Source organism: Panthera leo, chromosome B4 (genome assembly GCF_018350215.1).
Source record: "Panthera leo isolate Ple1 chromosome B4, P.leo_Ple1_pat1.1, whole genome shotgun sequence".
Taxonomy (NCBI): Eukaryota; Metazoa; Chordata; class Mammalia; order Carnivora; family Felidae; genus Panthera; species Panthera leo.
The window spans coordinates 34,360,589-34,375,777 of record NC_056685.1 but is presented as its reverse complement, the minus strand read 5'-3'; the positions used below and the strand labels follow the sequence as shown (position 1 = coordinate 34,375,777).

At 43.3% G+C, this 15,189-nt stretch overlaps 1 protein-coding gene across 4 annotated transcripts in view; it reads left to right on the top strand.

Annotated features, from left to right (window-relative positions):
• Nucleotides 1–4,135: 4,135 nt before the first annotated feature.
• The window catches only part of LOC122224063 (cat eye syndrome critical region protein 2), a 180,271-nt gene continuing 169,217 nt past the window's right edge, over nt 4,136–15,189 (top strand). For all 4 annotated transcript variants that reach the window (XM_042945408.1, XM_042945409.1, XM_042945407.1 and 1 more), the window contains exon 1: nt 4,136–4,412. In XM_042945408.1, coding sequence (XP_042801342.1) covers nt 4,287–4,412 — 126 coding nt within the window. In that variant the 5' untranslated portion in view covers nt 4,136–4,286. The remainder of the gene's footprint in view (nt 4,413–15,189) is intronic.

The window sequence follows — 15,189 nt, the reverse complement described above, 5'->3', positions numbered from 1 at the left end:
CAATAATAGGTTATTTTGGGCATAAGGCACAGACATTTGTTTTATAAGGTTCTGGTCACCGCCCGTCCCCCCAGCTTGGTTCTATTTTAAAGGCAAAGCCAACAGAACTCAGGGACCATTTAGCTCAAGACCTTTTTCTCACAGAGGAAATACAAAGAGATTAAGAGCCTTTTCTAAGAGAGAACCCATGTTTTCTGACCTCTAATCTAATTTACTTTCTACAACTTTTAATTTTTAAAATTTGTCTGGCTTGCAGCACTCTTTGGGAATAGGTCCATTATAGAATGTAGCTCTCTAATGAGAAAGGAAGGTTGTATGTGAGGGTGTGTCAAGAATTTGTGAGGTACTTGGACATCAGTTATACACAGGCAACTAAAGTGACAAAATAATGGTTATACTGCATTCTCACTCCAGTTGGATTCTGGGACTGAAACAAGGAGTATCCAGGTCAAGTTGGTTACCCCCCCCAAAAAAAGAAAGGGCAATTCAAGTAGAAGAGAGAAGCAGTATAATCCATTAGAGAGAAAACTGGATGACTAACTAGAAATTGGGGTTCTAGTTCTGGTTAGCAGTGGTTATGGGAGAAGCCACACTTTTATTTGTCACATCCCTTCCAGATTCAAATAAATGTTTTTAGCCGATCATTTGGAACTTACAACATATTTCCCAAAGAAGTGGTTATGAAACAGTGGTTAGTTTCCCAGATTATCCTCCAGGAATCTATAAAGATTCCATCAAAACTGAAATTAGTGTATATTTGCAATGAGAAATATAAATGTTTTTTTTTTTTTTTTGCAACATTAATGAATTAGCAAAACAGATTAGCCAAACTAATTATTGTGGGATTTTTAAAATGGAAAACGTTTAATTAGAAGAGGATATGGAACTGAAGGCTGTGGCAAATGTAAAAGACTATTACTTCTTGGCACTTTCAAGGTAATCTGAGGTTAATGGCACCAGCTCACAAACAGAAAAGATGCAAGAAAGAGAAAGGGAAAGAAAGTATGAGCTGTGTGTGTTTTTAAGGAAGATGGTACAAACAGTGTTTAGAGGGTGAATGAATGGGCCAGGCTGGAAAAAGCCAGGAATGAGACGCCACTCTGAAACTAAGGGAGAACTGATGGAGGGTCAGTGACCAACATATAGGTATAGAGGTCTTAATCTAGACTGTAGGAGATTAGGTCAAAAGTGGGTCCAGAAAGTAAATCTGAGGTAGTGAAGTCCCAGGGGAAAGGTGAGACAAATGTTCAAAGCAGGGTCAAAGACTCGGCCTATCAATTCCAACAGAGGCAGAGGCAGAGGCCTTGGTCTCCAAATGTGAAGCTCTAGTTGGAGTCCAAACTCAAGGAACTCAGAGGCCACACTTTCCATCAGATCAGAGACATAGAAGACTGCTTAGCCCCAGGGCCAGAATTGGTTCCAGACTGTTGGTGAAATTTCGGGTGGGCAAAGAGCACAGTGAGGGGGGAACGAAGCAAAAAGTACAGAGACTGAACCAGAGTTAGAGGACAGAAAGAAACAGGTCAGGATGGAAGGAAGGAAGGAAGGAAGGAAGGAAGGAAAGAAGGAAGAAAGGGGAGGGCGTAAAGTTGGTGTGCAGGTCCCTATGAACACTGAGAGGGGATCCTCAGAAGAAAAAAAGGCAGCACAGGGAAATAAACGCTAGTAAGAAAAAGGTGCTGAGAGATAGAAAGACGACTCTCTAACCACCACCAGGGGCACCTCCAGTTCCACGACAGTTTTGTTGATTCACAGGACTGGGCAGTGGTGTGGGGGGGAGGGAAGAGGACAATAGACTAACTTCTACTTGAGGGGGGGTTGTAACCAGTACTCAAACATACTAGAGTAACCACATCATCTCACCTTTCTGCTTCCTGGTATTGTTAACGTTCTAGGCACTATTATTACTTGGCCGGCTAGTAGTGAGGCAAGGTAAGAGGTTAAATAATGATAAAAGATACAGGCAAAAATGAGAAGACAGATGGAGAACCAGGAAAAAGAAGTTGGGGAAAGAAGAGTCAGGATATAATGGATTGGAAATGAACATGAAGAAAAGTGGTAACCGTTTAAAAAAAAGACAGAAGAAAAAGTGTGGAAAGTCAAACAGATCTGAGGAAATGAAGAAAGACTGCAGAAGAAAGTCCTGAAAACCTCTAATTCAGGTTATGTGATTAATTCCACAGTGGCTTGTCACCCTTTTCACATTTCATCTATTAATAGGATATCTACAGAGGAGCTGTGCTTTATAAACACACTAAAATGTAGCCTTTGCTTTTGGGGAGCACTTAGATATATGCTCATTTTTGTCAAAGATGAAAGCATATAGTAGAATTTGGGTGGGAATTTTAAATCATTAGGTAGTCCCAGGTAATAAAAGAACAAACCTATGTAACTTTTGGGCTGTTTCTATGCCAAGAGAGGGAGTGGGGGAGCCAGTGTTAGAAGTATTTTGACTCATAAAAGATACAATGAAATATATTCTAAGAATTTGGGGTTTTTTTCTTAATGCTTCCTGATAAAAACACAGCAGGTTATTAAACTGACCAGGAAAAGTGAGGGAGAAGTGGAGGAGAGACTCCAGATAGCCCACACCAAATTCTATTACATCAAGTGTTCATCATTTTTCTCCAGGTTTTACACTGCTCAAGATGGAGGAGAATCTTTGATTTAACCACCGTACACTGTATGACTGTGCCTGTCATTCAAGATATACTTGACTACTTTTGGGGAAGCATCAGGGGTAGTGTTTCCTAACTGAGAGGTGGATACAGAACCCAGCTAAGGCCCTCTCAGACCGAGGAGAATGCCGTACTAAAATACGTAAATTGCAATGACCAATACAAATATATAGGCATTCACTGTAGTTTTTCCACACTTCCGGTCTGTTTGTGAGGTGTTTTGTTGTTGTTTTTTTTTTTTCTTCCTTCGGGCTTAGCAGAATTCTAATGTACTATGGAATTTAGTATCTCTGAAGCACATGCCTCAACACCCTCCTCCCTAAGTACATTCCCTTAGCCTTGTTGTGCAGATCTCCAACCCACCAGAGTACACTCAGACTATCTCCCATTTCCCAACCCCGCCCCCCACCCCCACCCCCCCGGCCCCCCAGCTTTCTAACTACATTGTGCTCACTCTTCCAGGCAGCTATTCCGCAGCCAGGGCAATTGCTGAGCTCCAAGATTGTCTTCTCTAGGGCGGTCACACGTGTCCATTCCCTGGGGTGGGCGGCCGGGGTGGGGGGGGTTGTGGCTCTCCGCTCACGGTCGCTGATTGGTGCCTCCCCCTACCCCACCCTTCCCGCCGCACTCCTGCCTCCATCATACTTGGTTCCAGCTTAACCAGCCCCACCACCTTCTTTTCTTGGAGAAAAGAGCCACTTCAGAGCTCCTTGAAACACCGTTCTTGGATGGAATAAAAGTGAGAACAGGTGGAAATCACTTTATTTCTCTAGGCCTCATATTTCTGGAGTGCACAACCCACTGGTTCTCTGGTGCTATTACCAGCACCAATAATAACTGAACTCTCACACGTGCGTATTTCTGGATCTAGCCCCTACCGAAAGCACCACCCAGCGGGCCCTTTAAAAGGACGCGACCACTAAGGCCATGTGGGGGGGTGAGAAAGACCCTTATTGTCCTCATTGATCAAAGTCATTAAACTTCTCAGTCCCAAACACCTGGAAAACGGAGTGAGTATCATGGCAGTTCATGAGGTGCACCATGCTCCCTTCAAGTCACACTCCTCTTTTTTCTTGGGGTGCTCAGTTCCCTCTCCCCTCCCCCTCTCTTCCAGTGCAGCTGTCCGGACTGGGGGTGGGGAGTGGGGGCGGGGGTTGTTGTTGTGGTGAGGGCAGCCCCGCCCCCTCCTCGTGGGCGGCCCCTCCCCCAGGCCCTCTGTTCGGCCCCCTCCCCCCGCCCCCCCAGCCCCATCTGTTTTCCCCAGCGGTGAGATGATTATATTGTATGGTACTGGGGGCGGCCGCAGCCGCAGCCGCAGGATGGGGCGAGCGCGCGGACCCCGTCGGCAGCCGGAGCAGCAGCCACCTCAGTAACTCGGGCCCTCGAGCCGCCGCCCCCCGCCCGGGTCGCCCGCCCTCAGCTCATGCACTCGCCGAGCGGCGGCAGCAGCGGGAGTAGCAGCCGCCGCCGCCGCCACCCCCGCCCGAGGAGCTAAGGCGCTGAGCCGCGGCGGGAGTCCGAGGCGGGCGGGCGAGCGGTGCGCGGGCAGCGTGGGGCCGCCGAGGCGCGCTTGGGGTTCGGGGCCGCAGCCACCGCCGCGCCTGGGAGATGTGCCCGGAGGAGGGCGGCGCGGCCGGGCTGGGCGAGCTCCGCTCCTGGTGGGAAGTCCCGGCCATCGCGCACTTCTGCTCGCTCTTTCGCACCGCGTTCCGCCTGCCTGACTTTGAGATCGAGGTGAGTGGCCGCGAGGAGCGGGCGAGGTGGCGCACCCCGCGTCCCTTTCTCCCCTGCCCCCTCGGGAGTCCCGAAACACCGTGCGGGAGGGAGCGGGGCACGCGGAGACTTTGGCCGGTAGTCCGCAACCGGAGGAAGGGCTCGGAGGTGGGGGCACGAGGCGCGCCAGGGCCGGAGCGCGGCCGGGGGCCGCGCCAGGCTCCCCAGGGGACGCCAAGTGCCGGCGTCCGGGCTCGGGACGTTCGCTCGTGGCCGCCGTGCCCACCCGCGCCTTCCGGGACTTGGCAAAGCGGGCGGCGAGGGGGCGGGGGCGGAGTGCGCTTTTGTGGGAGCGGGACCCGGTCGGCTCTCCCGGGACTTCTCGGGCTGGAGGCTGAGTGTGTGGGGAGAGTGCGTGCGCGCGCTCCCTGCCCGGTGCCATTGAAGCGGCGAGCCAGCTGCTCCGGGCGGGGACGGGGTTGCGGGCTGGATTAACTCCGACCGGGCGGGGAGGCGGCCTGCGGTCGGTTGGGGGAGGGGTCTGTCGTGCCGGGGAGAGGCTCGCCCTCACTTCGGCGGGCGCGTGGAGGGGCAGTCGCACTTTGCAGACTGCCGGAGGCCCGCGACTCTCGGGGGCGCTTTGGGTTAACTTCGGGCAGGCGGAGATGGGGGCCCGGGCTCGGGGGCGCGCTCTCCTCCGGGGAGCCGCCCGGCGCTCAGCCCTTGCTCAGAGCTCCGAGGCTGCGGAGAGAAAGTTTAGGACTCCGTTATTCTTTAACAGCGCCTTTCCTTTCGGAGCATACAGCCCTCTTTATTCGCGGACCTCGGGAGCTCTTTGAGTTGATTTCGCCACCATTATCCCTCCAGGCGGGCGTGGAGTAAAGGGATGGCTTTTCTGGCCAGGCCGAAGGTGCTTTCAAACCCGAGGCTTTGTGATAACCGGACTAAAATCAGGGGGTCCTAGTAGCAGGGATGGTGGCGGGAGTGTGAGGAATGGAATGTATTCGATGGCCCCGACGAGCAGCTAGCCCTAGCAGCATCCATCCTTTCTTTTATTTTTATTTTTGGAAGGGGGTGTGAATATTTGATTGGTTAGCAGGTTGAATTGCCTGTCCTCCTATGGCAGTATATATGTATTCACTTAATCACCTTTAGCCTTGGACAAAGCTAAATGGAAACTGTTGGTCAGTTTTTCTTTTCAGCTCTGCCAATGAGTTCGCCAATGGAGTAATCAAAATAAGAATTAACTCTTTAGGAAGAGCAAATCGTTGTTGTTGCCTCCCCACCCCCACCTATCCTACTTTCTGCCATTTTCAGATTGGTTTTAATTCGTTTATTCTTGAGGATTTTTGCCTTACCTTTATTTTTAGATTCAGTGTATTTGCGGAAATATCATTTGCTTCTCATATGAATGAAGTGTTGGGACTTGCTCTTGTTGCAGAGTTAATGAAATTGGAAAATAAAAAGATCAAAAGGGGTACGGTGGGAGAATGAAGCGGAATGTAGGCTGATAAACTAGGACCGCTCACTGGCTTTTGGCGATTCTTAGTTCCCGAAGCTAATTAAAACAATGTGATTAAATCGTAGGCTTCTGTTTTTAGGAAGATGTAATAACTTGGGCATTTTAGATAGCATCATAGCGTTTGTTTTCAAAGTTTGAACGTTATTGTAGCAAGCATGACTTTCACTAAAAATTTTAGTAGGTTAAGTGTTTGAAGAAGAGAAACAAGGCCACAAAAATGAAGGATTTGGGAACGCTTAAAGTCAAGAGATGTTTAACAGTTATTCTGATAATCATGTTTTCTTTTAGTTGGCATAAAATCGTGAGTAGTTTAATTACATCCTGCTGCTCAAAATGGTGGCTGTTGTGGAAGGTGTTGCTTGTGACCGACTGTGCCATCTTGGGTGCAGGCAAACTTGCCCCATAGACCATTTTCTTCCTTGCAAGATAATAAAATTGAGGTGATGTTGAATTACAAGTTTAAAGCTTAAGGGCCCAGTCTAAAACTACTGTGGGAAAATTCATCTTTCAGAATCCATATAGCCCCATTTTGTTGATGGAAAAATAGAGGTAACTAATTTTGCCTTAAATTGTTGTGGATATCTAGAGTAATCTATAAATAACTTGTTTTATATTCTAAGAAATAAACTTACGGATTCTAAGTATTAGCTGGTATAATTCGTAAAGGAAATGTAAGCTGACCAAAGAGGTCAAATTTGTGTGTTTAATAGAAATGAAAAATCATTGTTATAGGGGAATAATTTGGGCTCTTTTAAATGACTGTCTTTTCTTTTGATTGGAGAGGTTCTTGGAAGTGACACTATTGTTTTTGAAGTGCATGCTGTGTGAAATACATGCAACACGAATGAATGTTTGAAATCTATATACACGTTTTTTAGAACTATCCATATTTGTTTTTATTAGATGTTCAGTAGATGGATAACAAATGATAGGGACTTTTAACCTCTGCAGTTGTGTAATTCTCACATGTAAGGTATGTTTTGATACAGTTAATGCAAATGGTGATTTAAAGTTTTCAGCAGTTACCAGAAATAAAATTAGCCTTTTTTTTTTTTTTTTGGCTTCTAACAAATTTGACTCAGTGATGGTGCAGAACTCACTGAAAACATCAATTTTAGTTCAAGTGTAAAGCAAATTTATTATTTTTCTTAGATGATTTTTTAATTTAACAGTTGACTGTCCTGACAGTTTAAGAAACAACCCCTTGGTTAGAGTGTATGATGTAATGGAAGGCCCTTAAAACAAGCAAACAAAAAACCAATTCTGATGCTGAGTCGTACCTGTTAGGCCAACTGAAAAGGCCCTACCATCTTTAATTTACTGTAGCTTTAAAAGGTAAAAATGATGAACAAATACCAAGTGGTAGAAATTGTATATCAGCTTTTTTAGGAAATCAGTTTTCAGCTATGGGGAAAGATCTTGTTTTACCCTTGACCACCAAGCTGAACTAGATTTATAGAAACTTTAGGTAGTAGAATTAGAATCCTCAAGGACTTGGCTTCTATTTACCTAGAGTGAAGTAATCTCTTAGATAGGTGAAGGGCTGGGAGGATTCATGATGCAATTCTGCAACCTCCCACTCATAGAACTGGTCCCCAAAACATGGATAGTTTTATTTTTGCTTATAAAAAAGTCCTTTTACTCTGTTAATCAACCTTGAATGTACAGGGATTCTGTAATCATCAGATGGAAAATCTGTGAATGTATGGATAATGTTTCAAGTTCAAAATTTCTGGTGTTAAAAATAATGCAGATATTATATAAAACTTGAAAATTATAGCACACTGTAGGTAAGAGAATTAAAATCATCCATAATTCCTCCACTCAGAGATAAAAGCTGTTAACTGTTAACTTTGTATCCCTCCACTCAGGGATAAATGCTATTAATTGTTAACATATTTAGAAATTCCCAAATATGCTCACAATGTATTTGTGCCTTAGATTAGGTATTTTTATTTTTCAGATGAAGAGATTGAGGTATAGCTGGGCAACAATAGGTTAATGACACTGAATTCTGTAGTTGGTGTTACGGAAGCACACCTACTACTAGGTGCTTAACTTAGAACTGGGAGATTGCCAAAGAAGCTCCTAACTCCCCTCCTTTGCATCAGAAGATTATCTGTTAATAGTTCAGAACCACTTCATTTAAATCAAGTATTTTACAATTGTTTAGCATTCCAGTGGTTTAGGTTGGTTAAGTTTTGTCTTGATTTGAGAAATGAAGAATTGTGACTTGACCATTTAATGATAATTTAATGCTAATTTTTTTCTTCCCTACCAGGTGTTCTTTATGGTGACTATAGGGGTCTTGATCAAAGTAAGGGAAGGGAATATAGAATCATTTTCAACAGTTTGGTCTGGAGTTAATCGTGATGGGTGTGGGGTTGGGGGCAAAAATCCCATCACAAACATTTTGGGAATATTTTCTTCTAGAGAAGAGAGCATGGTGCCTCTAGGTGGCTCTTTGAAAATGGGCATGTAGAATTATCTGAATGGTTTGTATATTAGCAACATGGTAAAAATAATCTTTGTCCCATCTACTTTTTCCCTGAGCTGCTTGCTGTTGAGTACAGAATCCTTTGCCTTCTTTGGTTGTATGATAGATAAAGTCCCTCACCTAATGGGCATGATGACCTGGGCTCACTATCTTTAATTCAGATTCCTGAGTTCCAGTCTTCGTGTTTCCTTAATCAAGGGCACCATGGCATGAATTATTTTTATTTTTTAAAATTTCTTATATTTTTAAGTTATCTTTATACCCAACGAGGGGCTTGAACTTGGGACTGTCAAAAAACGAGAGTCGCGTGCTCTACTGAGCCAGGCAGGCTCCCCAAGGCATAAATTATTATTAAGCATAGAAAATAAATAATTAGAATTGCTGAGAGTAACTTATTAGTATAAACCAGTCATATCAGCAGTTCCTTAAGCCTGGGCCCATCATTGGGCTACAGGAGATTTTGTGTTGGTATACATATGTGTACTTTGCTGGAGGAGAAGGCCTGTCACTTTCATCAAATTCTGAAAGAGGTCCCCAACCATACAAAGGTTGAAAAGCCCTGAACTAGATGAAAGAATAAGTAAACCTTGAATAGGGGAGCCGGAAACCTAGTTTTAGGACATAAGATGCCTTGCACTAAGAGTTAGAAACTTGAATTCTTACTCTAATTGTGCCACTTACTACCTTTTTGACCTTGGGCAGGTCAGAATAGCTTAATGATAAATGACACTTATATGCTACTTGGTACATTTTCTAAATGTTTTTTCACTTATTTATTTTAGTAAGCTCTACACACAACCTATAGTTTGGACTCACAACCCTGAAATCAGAAGTCACATGCTTTACCAACTGAGTCAGCCAGCTGCCTTCAAATGTTCTCTCATTTAAAAAAAATTTTTTAATGTTTATTTATTTTTGAGACAGAGAGAAACAGAGCATGAATGGGGGAGGGTCAGAGAGAGAGAGGGAGACTCAGAATCGGAAGCAGGCTCCAGGCTCTGAGCTGTCAGCACAGAGCCCGATGCGGGGCTCGAACTCATGGACCATGAGATCATGACCTGAGCGGAAGTCAGATGCTTAACCAACTGAGCCACCCAGGTGCCCCAAATGTTCTCTCATTTAATCCTTGGCTGGCTTGCTTGCTTGCTTTTTTTATTAAAAAAAAAACAACAACTTTTTTTTTAATGTTTTCATTTATTTTTGAGAGAGAGACTGAGCATGAGCAAGGGAGGGGCAGAGAGAGAGGGAGACACAGAATCCAAAGCAGGCTCCAGACTCTGAGCTGTCAGCACAGAGCCCGATGCGGGGCTCGAACTTGTGAACCGCGAGATCGTGACCTGAGCCGAAGTCAGATGCTTAACCGACTGAGCCACCCAGGCGCCCCGGCTTGCTTGCTTTCTTTATAAAATGTTTATAAATATATTTTATAAATTTTTTAAAGTTTTGCTTATTCTGAAAGAGAGTGTGCTCATGAGCAGAGGAGGGGCAGAGAGAGAAGGAGAGAGAATCTCAAGCAGGTTGTATGCCGACATCAGGGAGCCCAGTGTGGGACTCGAACTTGTGAACTGTGAGATCATGACCTGAGCCAAAATCCAGAGTGGGGGGTTTAATGGACTAAGCCACCCAGGTGCCTCATTCCTTGGCTATCTTTAACCATCACTATGAGATAAGAGTTAGCCTTATTTTATTTTTAAAGTTTATTTATTTTGAGAGAGAGAGAGGGCATGCATATGAGCTGGAAAGGGGCAGAGAGGGAGAGAGAGAATCGCAAGCAGGCTCCTGTCTGTAAGCACAGAGCCTGATGTAGGGCTCCATCTCAGGAGCCATCAGATCATGACCTGAGGGGAGAAATCAAGAGTCAGACACTTAACCAACTGAGCCACCCAAGTGTCCCGTTATCCACCTTTTATAGATGAGAGGCTGAGTTGCTTGCAGACTGACTCTCACCTGGATTAGGTTCTTTCATAACAAATTCTGTGCTGTTGCTACATCATTCTTTATATTTCATTATGTAAAATGAAGGGCTATACCTGTAAGTGATGGCTGGGCTTCCATAGTACAAATCTTGAGTTCTTTGATTGTTAATAATGTGGGGTACAGAAGATACTTTTAAAACTTCTGCTCAAGTAAGTACAGAGTCAAGTTCGTGATTTCATTTCTTTCAGCAGGTATTTATTGAGCATCTATGTGCTAGGCACAGTGTATTAGATAATGGAGGTACAGATCTGAACATAACACAAAAATACCTATCCTCTTTTCATTAGAAGGAGACAGACAGTAAATGAATTGGTATAGTATGTCAGAGGTTAGTTAAGAAACAAAGCAGTATGGAGGTATAGGGAGGCCCAATTGAGGGAGTGGGTTGTAATTTAAAATAGGTTGGTTAGTATGGCCTCACTCAAGAAGATGACATGTGAGCAGAACTGAAGGAGATAAGTGATTTAAAATGCTTTAAAAATTAGTATTTTGTGACACTGTTCTATTTAACGTAAGATACCAGATGATAAATATTTTCTGAAGATTCAAAATCTGTTCCTCCTCTGAGGAATAAAGCCCAAAAACAGATGTGAATTACAGAGTGGCAAATCTTTATGCAGTTTGAAATCCTGAAAGAGGAGAATGTTCTGTCAGAGCAGGTCTGTCTCCAAAAGTGAAGGACGCCTGGCTGGCTCATTCAGTAGAGCATGCGACTCTTGGTCTTGGGGTTGTGAGTTCCAGTCCCACATTGAATGTGGAGATTACTTAAAAATTTATCTCTTTCCAGAAGTGAAAGAGATTCCCTTTCTGCTTATTTTGAGGGGGGTGGGGGGCGTCTTTTTTTGCCAACCATGTGAAGCTTCAAAGGGGTAGTTGGGAGCTTCTGCAGTTGCAGAAAGGGCAATACCCTCTCATCTCTGAAGGACAGCCTGTGTTACCATCTGGCTGGCTTTATGACGGAAGTTCAGTACGGTGTTGCTTAATTTTCTGGAACATAGTTAGGATAGCCGAAAATACACTTTGGCACCATTTGGTACAGCGGACAGTCTGCCCTTTGATCAGGAGAGGCTGGGCTGGAGTCTTGCTGTGTGTTAGGAGTCAGAAAGAAGAGCACTGGCACAGTGCTGAGAAACTGCAAGTGCAGAGGCTGATTTTGGTACAAATTCAAGTGTGGACAGAGCCGAGGGGGACAGAACCACACAGCTTCCAAACTATGTGGTTTTATAGCTAGTCGATGTGATCGAACATAGTCTCAGAAGGGATCAAGCAGAAAGTCAGAAACCTGGATCGTGGGCCTGTCTCTGTCATTAACTTGAGTTAGGATCTCAGGCAGATTTTTGGTTTCAGATGCTCCATACATAAAATGGGAATTTTAGACTAGATGATTCTTAGGTTTTTCCTAGGTCTTAAGTTCTGTCATTCTAGGAGTGTTTCTCACATGCATAGCACTATTAATTGATCCAGAAAATCACCGACCTCACTTGTTAGGATCAGGGTTGTGACCTGTGTCAGGATCCATGTTTTACAAATTAATTTTGTACCAGATGAAAGCCGCAAACCTGTACTTCATGTGTTTGTGAATTATATGAACTTCTTTTTCTGTGGAAATCTTGTCTGCAGTCATGTTACTTTGAAAGTAGCTTTTAGGGCTTGATGAGTAGTTAAGATTTTGTATTTTGAGACCAGAAGGAATTCTGGAGGATGAAGATCTTCAGTTATGTTATTTTCCCTTCATTTTTGTTATATTTAACAGCATTCATACTTTGAACTTTGAATGAGATCCAGTTAGAGCTTTTAGGCGTGTGGCTCGCTTTTCATTTGATACTGAAATCTTTCTAGATAACTGTGTCGTCCTCCTCTATGTTCATATTTCAGTAGATATTGTTCCTTGGATGCTTTTATTATACCTTCTTTACATTAGCCTCTAACCAATATTAATTTATATTGGAAAGCTTGGGAGAAGTCTTTCAGTAATTCTTACAATTGAGAAAAGAATTGTTAGTATTGAGCTCAGCATTCCGTGGGTTTCTTTAATGCTTGAGGTTTCTCAGCTCAGCACTCTTGATATTTTGGGCTAGATAAGTCTTTGTTGTGGAAAGCTGTCATTTGCATTTTAAGCTGTTTAGAGGCATCTCTGGCCTCTACCCTCTAGGTGCCAGTTGCATCCCCAGTCATGACAAAATTGTTCTCCAGACATTGCCAACTATCTCCTGCGGGCCCAAATCACCACATTTGTGATTTACTGCTTTAAGGTATAATGAGGGAAGACTTGTTCAGTGTAGGTCATTGTATAAAAGGTACACTGTGAAGAGGGTAAGTTTTTCTTTCTGATGCTAATTTTTTCCCCTAAACGCAAATCTTCAGTATATTTGTATATAAAAATTGAAGGAAGTTAAAGTTGTTTTCAGATATGCATGTCAGTAGTAATTGCACTTGTCAGAAAACTGGGAAGCAGATGTTTTGTTACTATTATTTTTTCTTTCCTGGAGTCATTTAAGGGAAGAAGTGGTTTGGGGGCAATAGAGAGGGCATTGTGGGGCTAACTGGGTCCTTAAAGAAAGGCCTCCCTTTTGCAAAGCCTGGCTGCTTGGCACTGTTGGGGAAGCTGGGTGTTGAGCTATATAGCCTCAGGCTGGCTTCCACACTGCCATTGCCTGTCAGGGCACAGGCTCTTCTTGACAAATCTCTTGAGCCCTGCGTAGTGGTGGACTGTGGGGAGTGGGGGTAGCCAGTTATGACCAGGTCAAAAGTTCAGCGAAACCTAAGTTGAAGGGGTGTGTGTGTGCATGTTCCTATATGCTTACATGCCTGAGACGGATGTGTATATTGTTATACAAAGTTTATTCTACCAGAGTCTTCAACTTAGAACACACCAATCACAGATTCTTTCTTGAGGTCACTCTAAATATTTTTCTTGATTTCGCCCATTGGATTTTCCTTGTAGGCAAGTATGGCAAAATATTTTATGGATCAAGTAGACTTTCATTTTGGTTTGGAGAAAAAAAATGTATTATGATGGTGACTTAGCAGTAAGCTAAGATAGCAGTAAGCTGCAGAAAGATACTGTAGAACTTCCAGGGAGATGGTAACATCTATCTGTGGCTTCCAAAGGTGTCTTTCACATAGAGCATCCGTCTCAGACTCCATCTTTGCCATCTTGGGGTATTTGGTCCCCACAGGGATCCAGCACCTTAATTTTTGTTTTTATCTCTTGATTGGGAATGAAGTAAGTCCTGACCATATTATTTTTTCTCTCTTACTCCACATTGTTGTGCTAATCTACTGATGTCCTAGGTTTGTTTTGGGCTGTGGTGGAGTTAGGTAGAATTTCTGGTCCAAATCAGGATATTAAATTCCAGAATCTGTATAAATAAGTTGGTGTGAAGTCGGTCATGCTGCAGCCAAAAGCAGTTTTCTTCTTTAGGAGGGTGAGTGACCCTTCTGAATAATTCTGTTATGTGCACTGTTTTGCACTTAATTACTCATGTACCCTTTAAAATGGAATATTGTTTATGTAAAAGTATATGAAATACAGTATTTCATTCTCCTTTTTAAAGCCCCTGACCTCATGTGATGTTTATGATTTGGTTGGCTTAAATGATGTCATGTTCTTCTAATCGTCAGCTTTTAGCTTTGATTCTACAGCCCAGACTCTTTAGGAGCAGTGCTGTTCTACTTTTTCCCTAGGGTGGGTTTGCTAGAGTAACTGCCTGACTTGGCAATATGTCACTGAGGCATGTGGCCACCTGAATTAAATGTGTGAATGGTTGTCATAGCAGACTGTGTGCATCCTTCAGTGCCCCTCCCCCCACCCATAACCTCTAAAGATAAGTGAAAATAGAGGAAGTGTTAGGGTCACAATTACACTAACCACTTCATGTTTTTAATGTTGAACATTTAAGTCCCCTCTAATTAATAATTCCTAAGAATGGAATAAGTTCTTACAATTAAGAGGCTGTTAAGCAGTTTGGTTGGCCGCAAGACTGTTTTTTTCTTCTGACCTGTTCCTCTTAATGAACACCCCTTCCCTGAGTGTTCATTGTTTCAGCAACAATGGCACTAAGGACAGTTGATTTGCTTGACAGAAAATGTGTTAAATTAACAGATCTACTTCTTTAGCAAATCTTTTCTCTCCCTCCTTCCCCATTGTGTCTCTTCTGTCTCCCTGAAAGGTTGTGTTTGCAGATTCTTTTAGGTGTGGGAGACAATTTCTATGGTCAGTGTCCTGAAGTTCTTTGTTCAGGGTATACTGTTTTATGGGAGAAAGGTGACTTAAAGAAAAATTTCACCTGTTGACATAATTAAGGGATTTAACTTTGGATGTTTTTACACTCTTAGACTGGTATTGATTTGGGTTAATATCCTACAAAATCTATTTTTTTTCCACATTGTTTCTCAAAGACTTTTCTCTCCTCATTTTCCATTGTGTGGTTAAAGCAGGCCTCCTTACAGGACATTGGGATTGGGAGTGGAATGTTCTAATTGATATTGGGGATACGTCTGTCCTCATAACACTATATTTTCATCACTTTAAGTGATGGAGCTCATCTTCATAACTGTACTAATTGCTGTAGTTGGATTTCTGTAATCTGCAACTCTTTAATAGTGGAATTAAAAAGAAAAGGAAAATCTCAAATCTCAGTCTTCTGTTTATTATCATTGTTATTAATATTAAGGTTGCAGATGTATGTGACAAAGGTTGCTATTTTCCACCTGCCCTAGGAAATTATAGTATGTTAAGAAAAAGCAGGTGAGTGGGTGGCAGTAATAGTGTAAAATTGAGTTATAGAGTATATGACTAT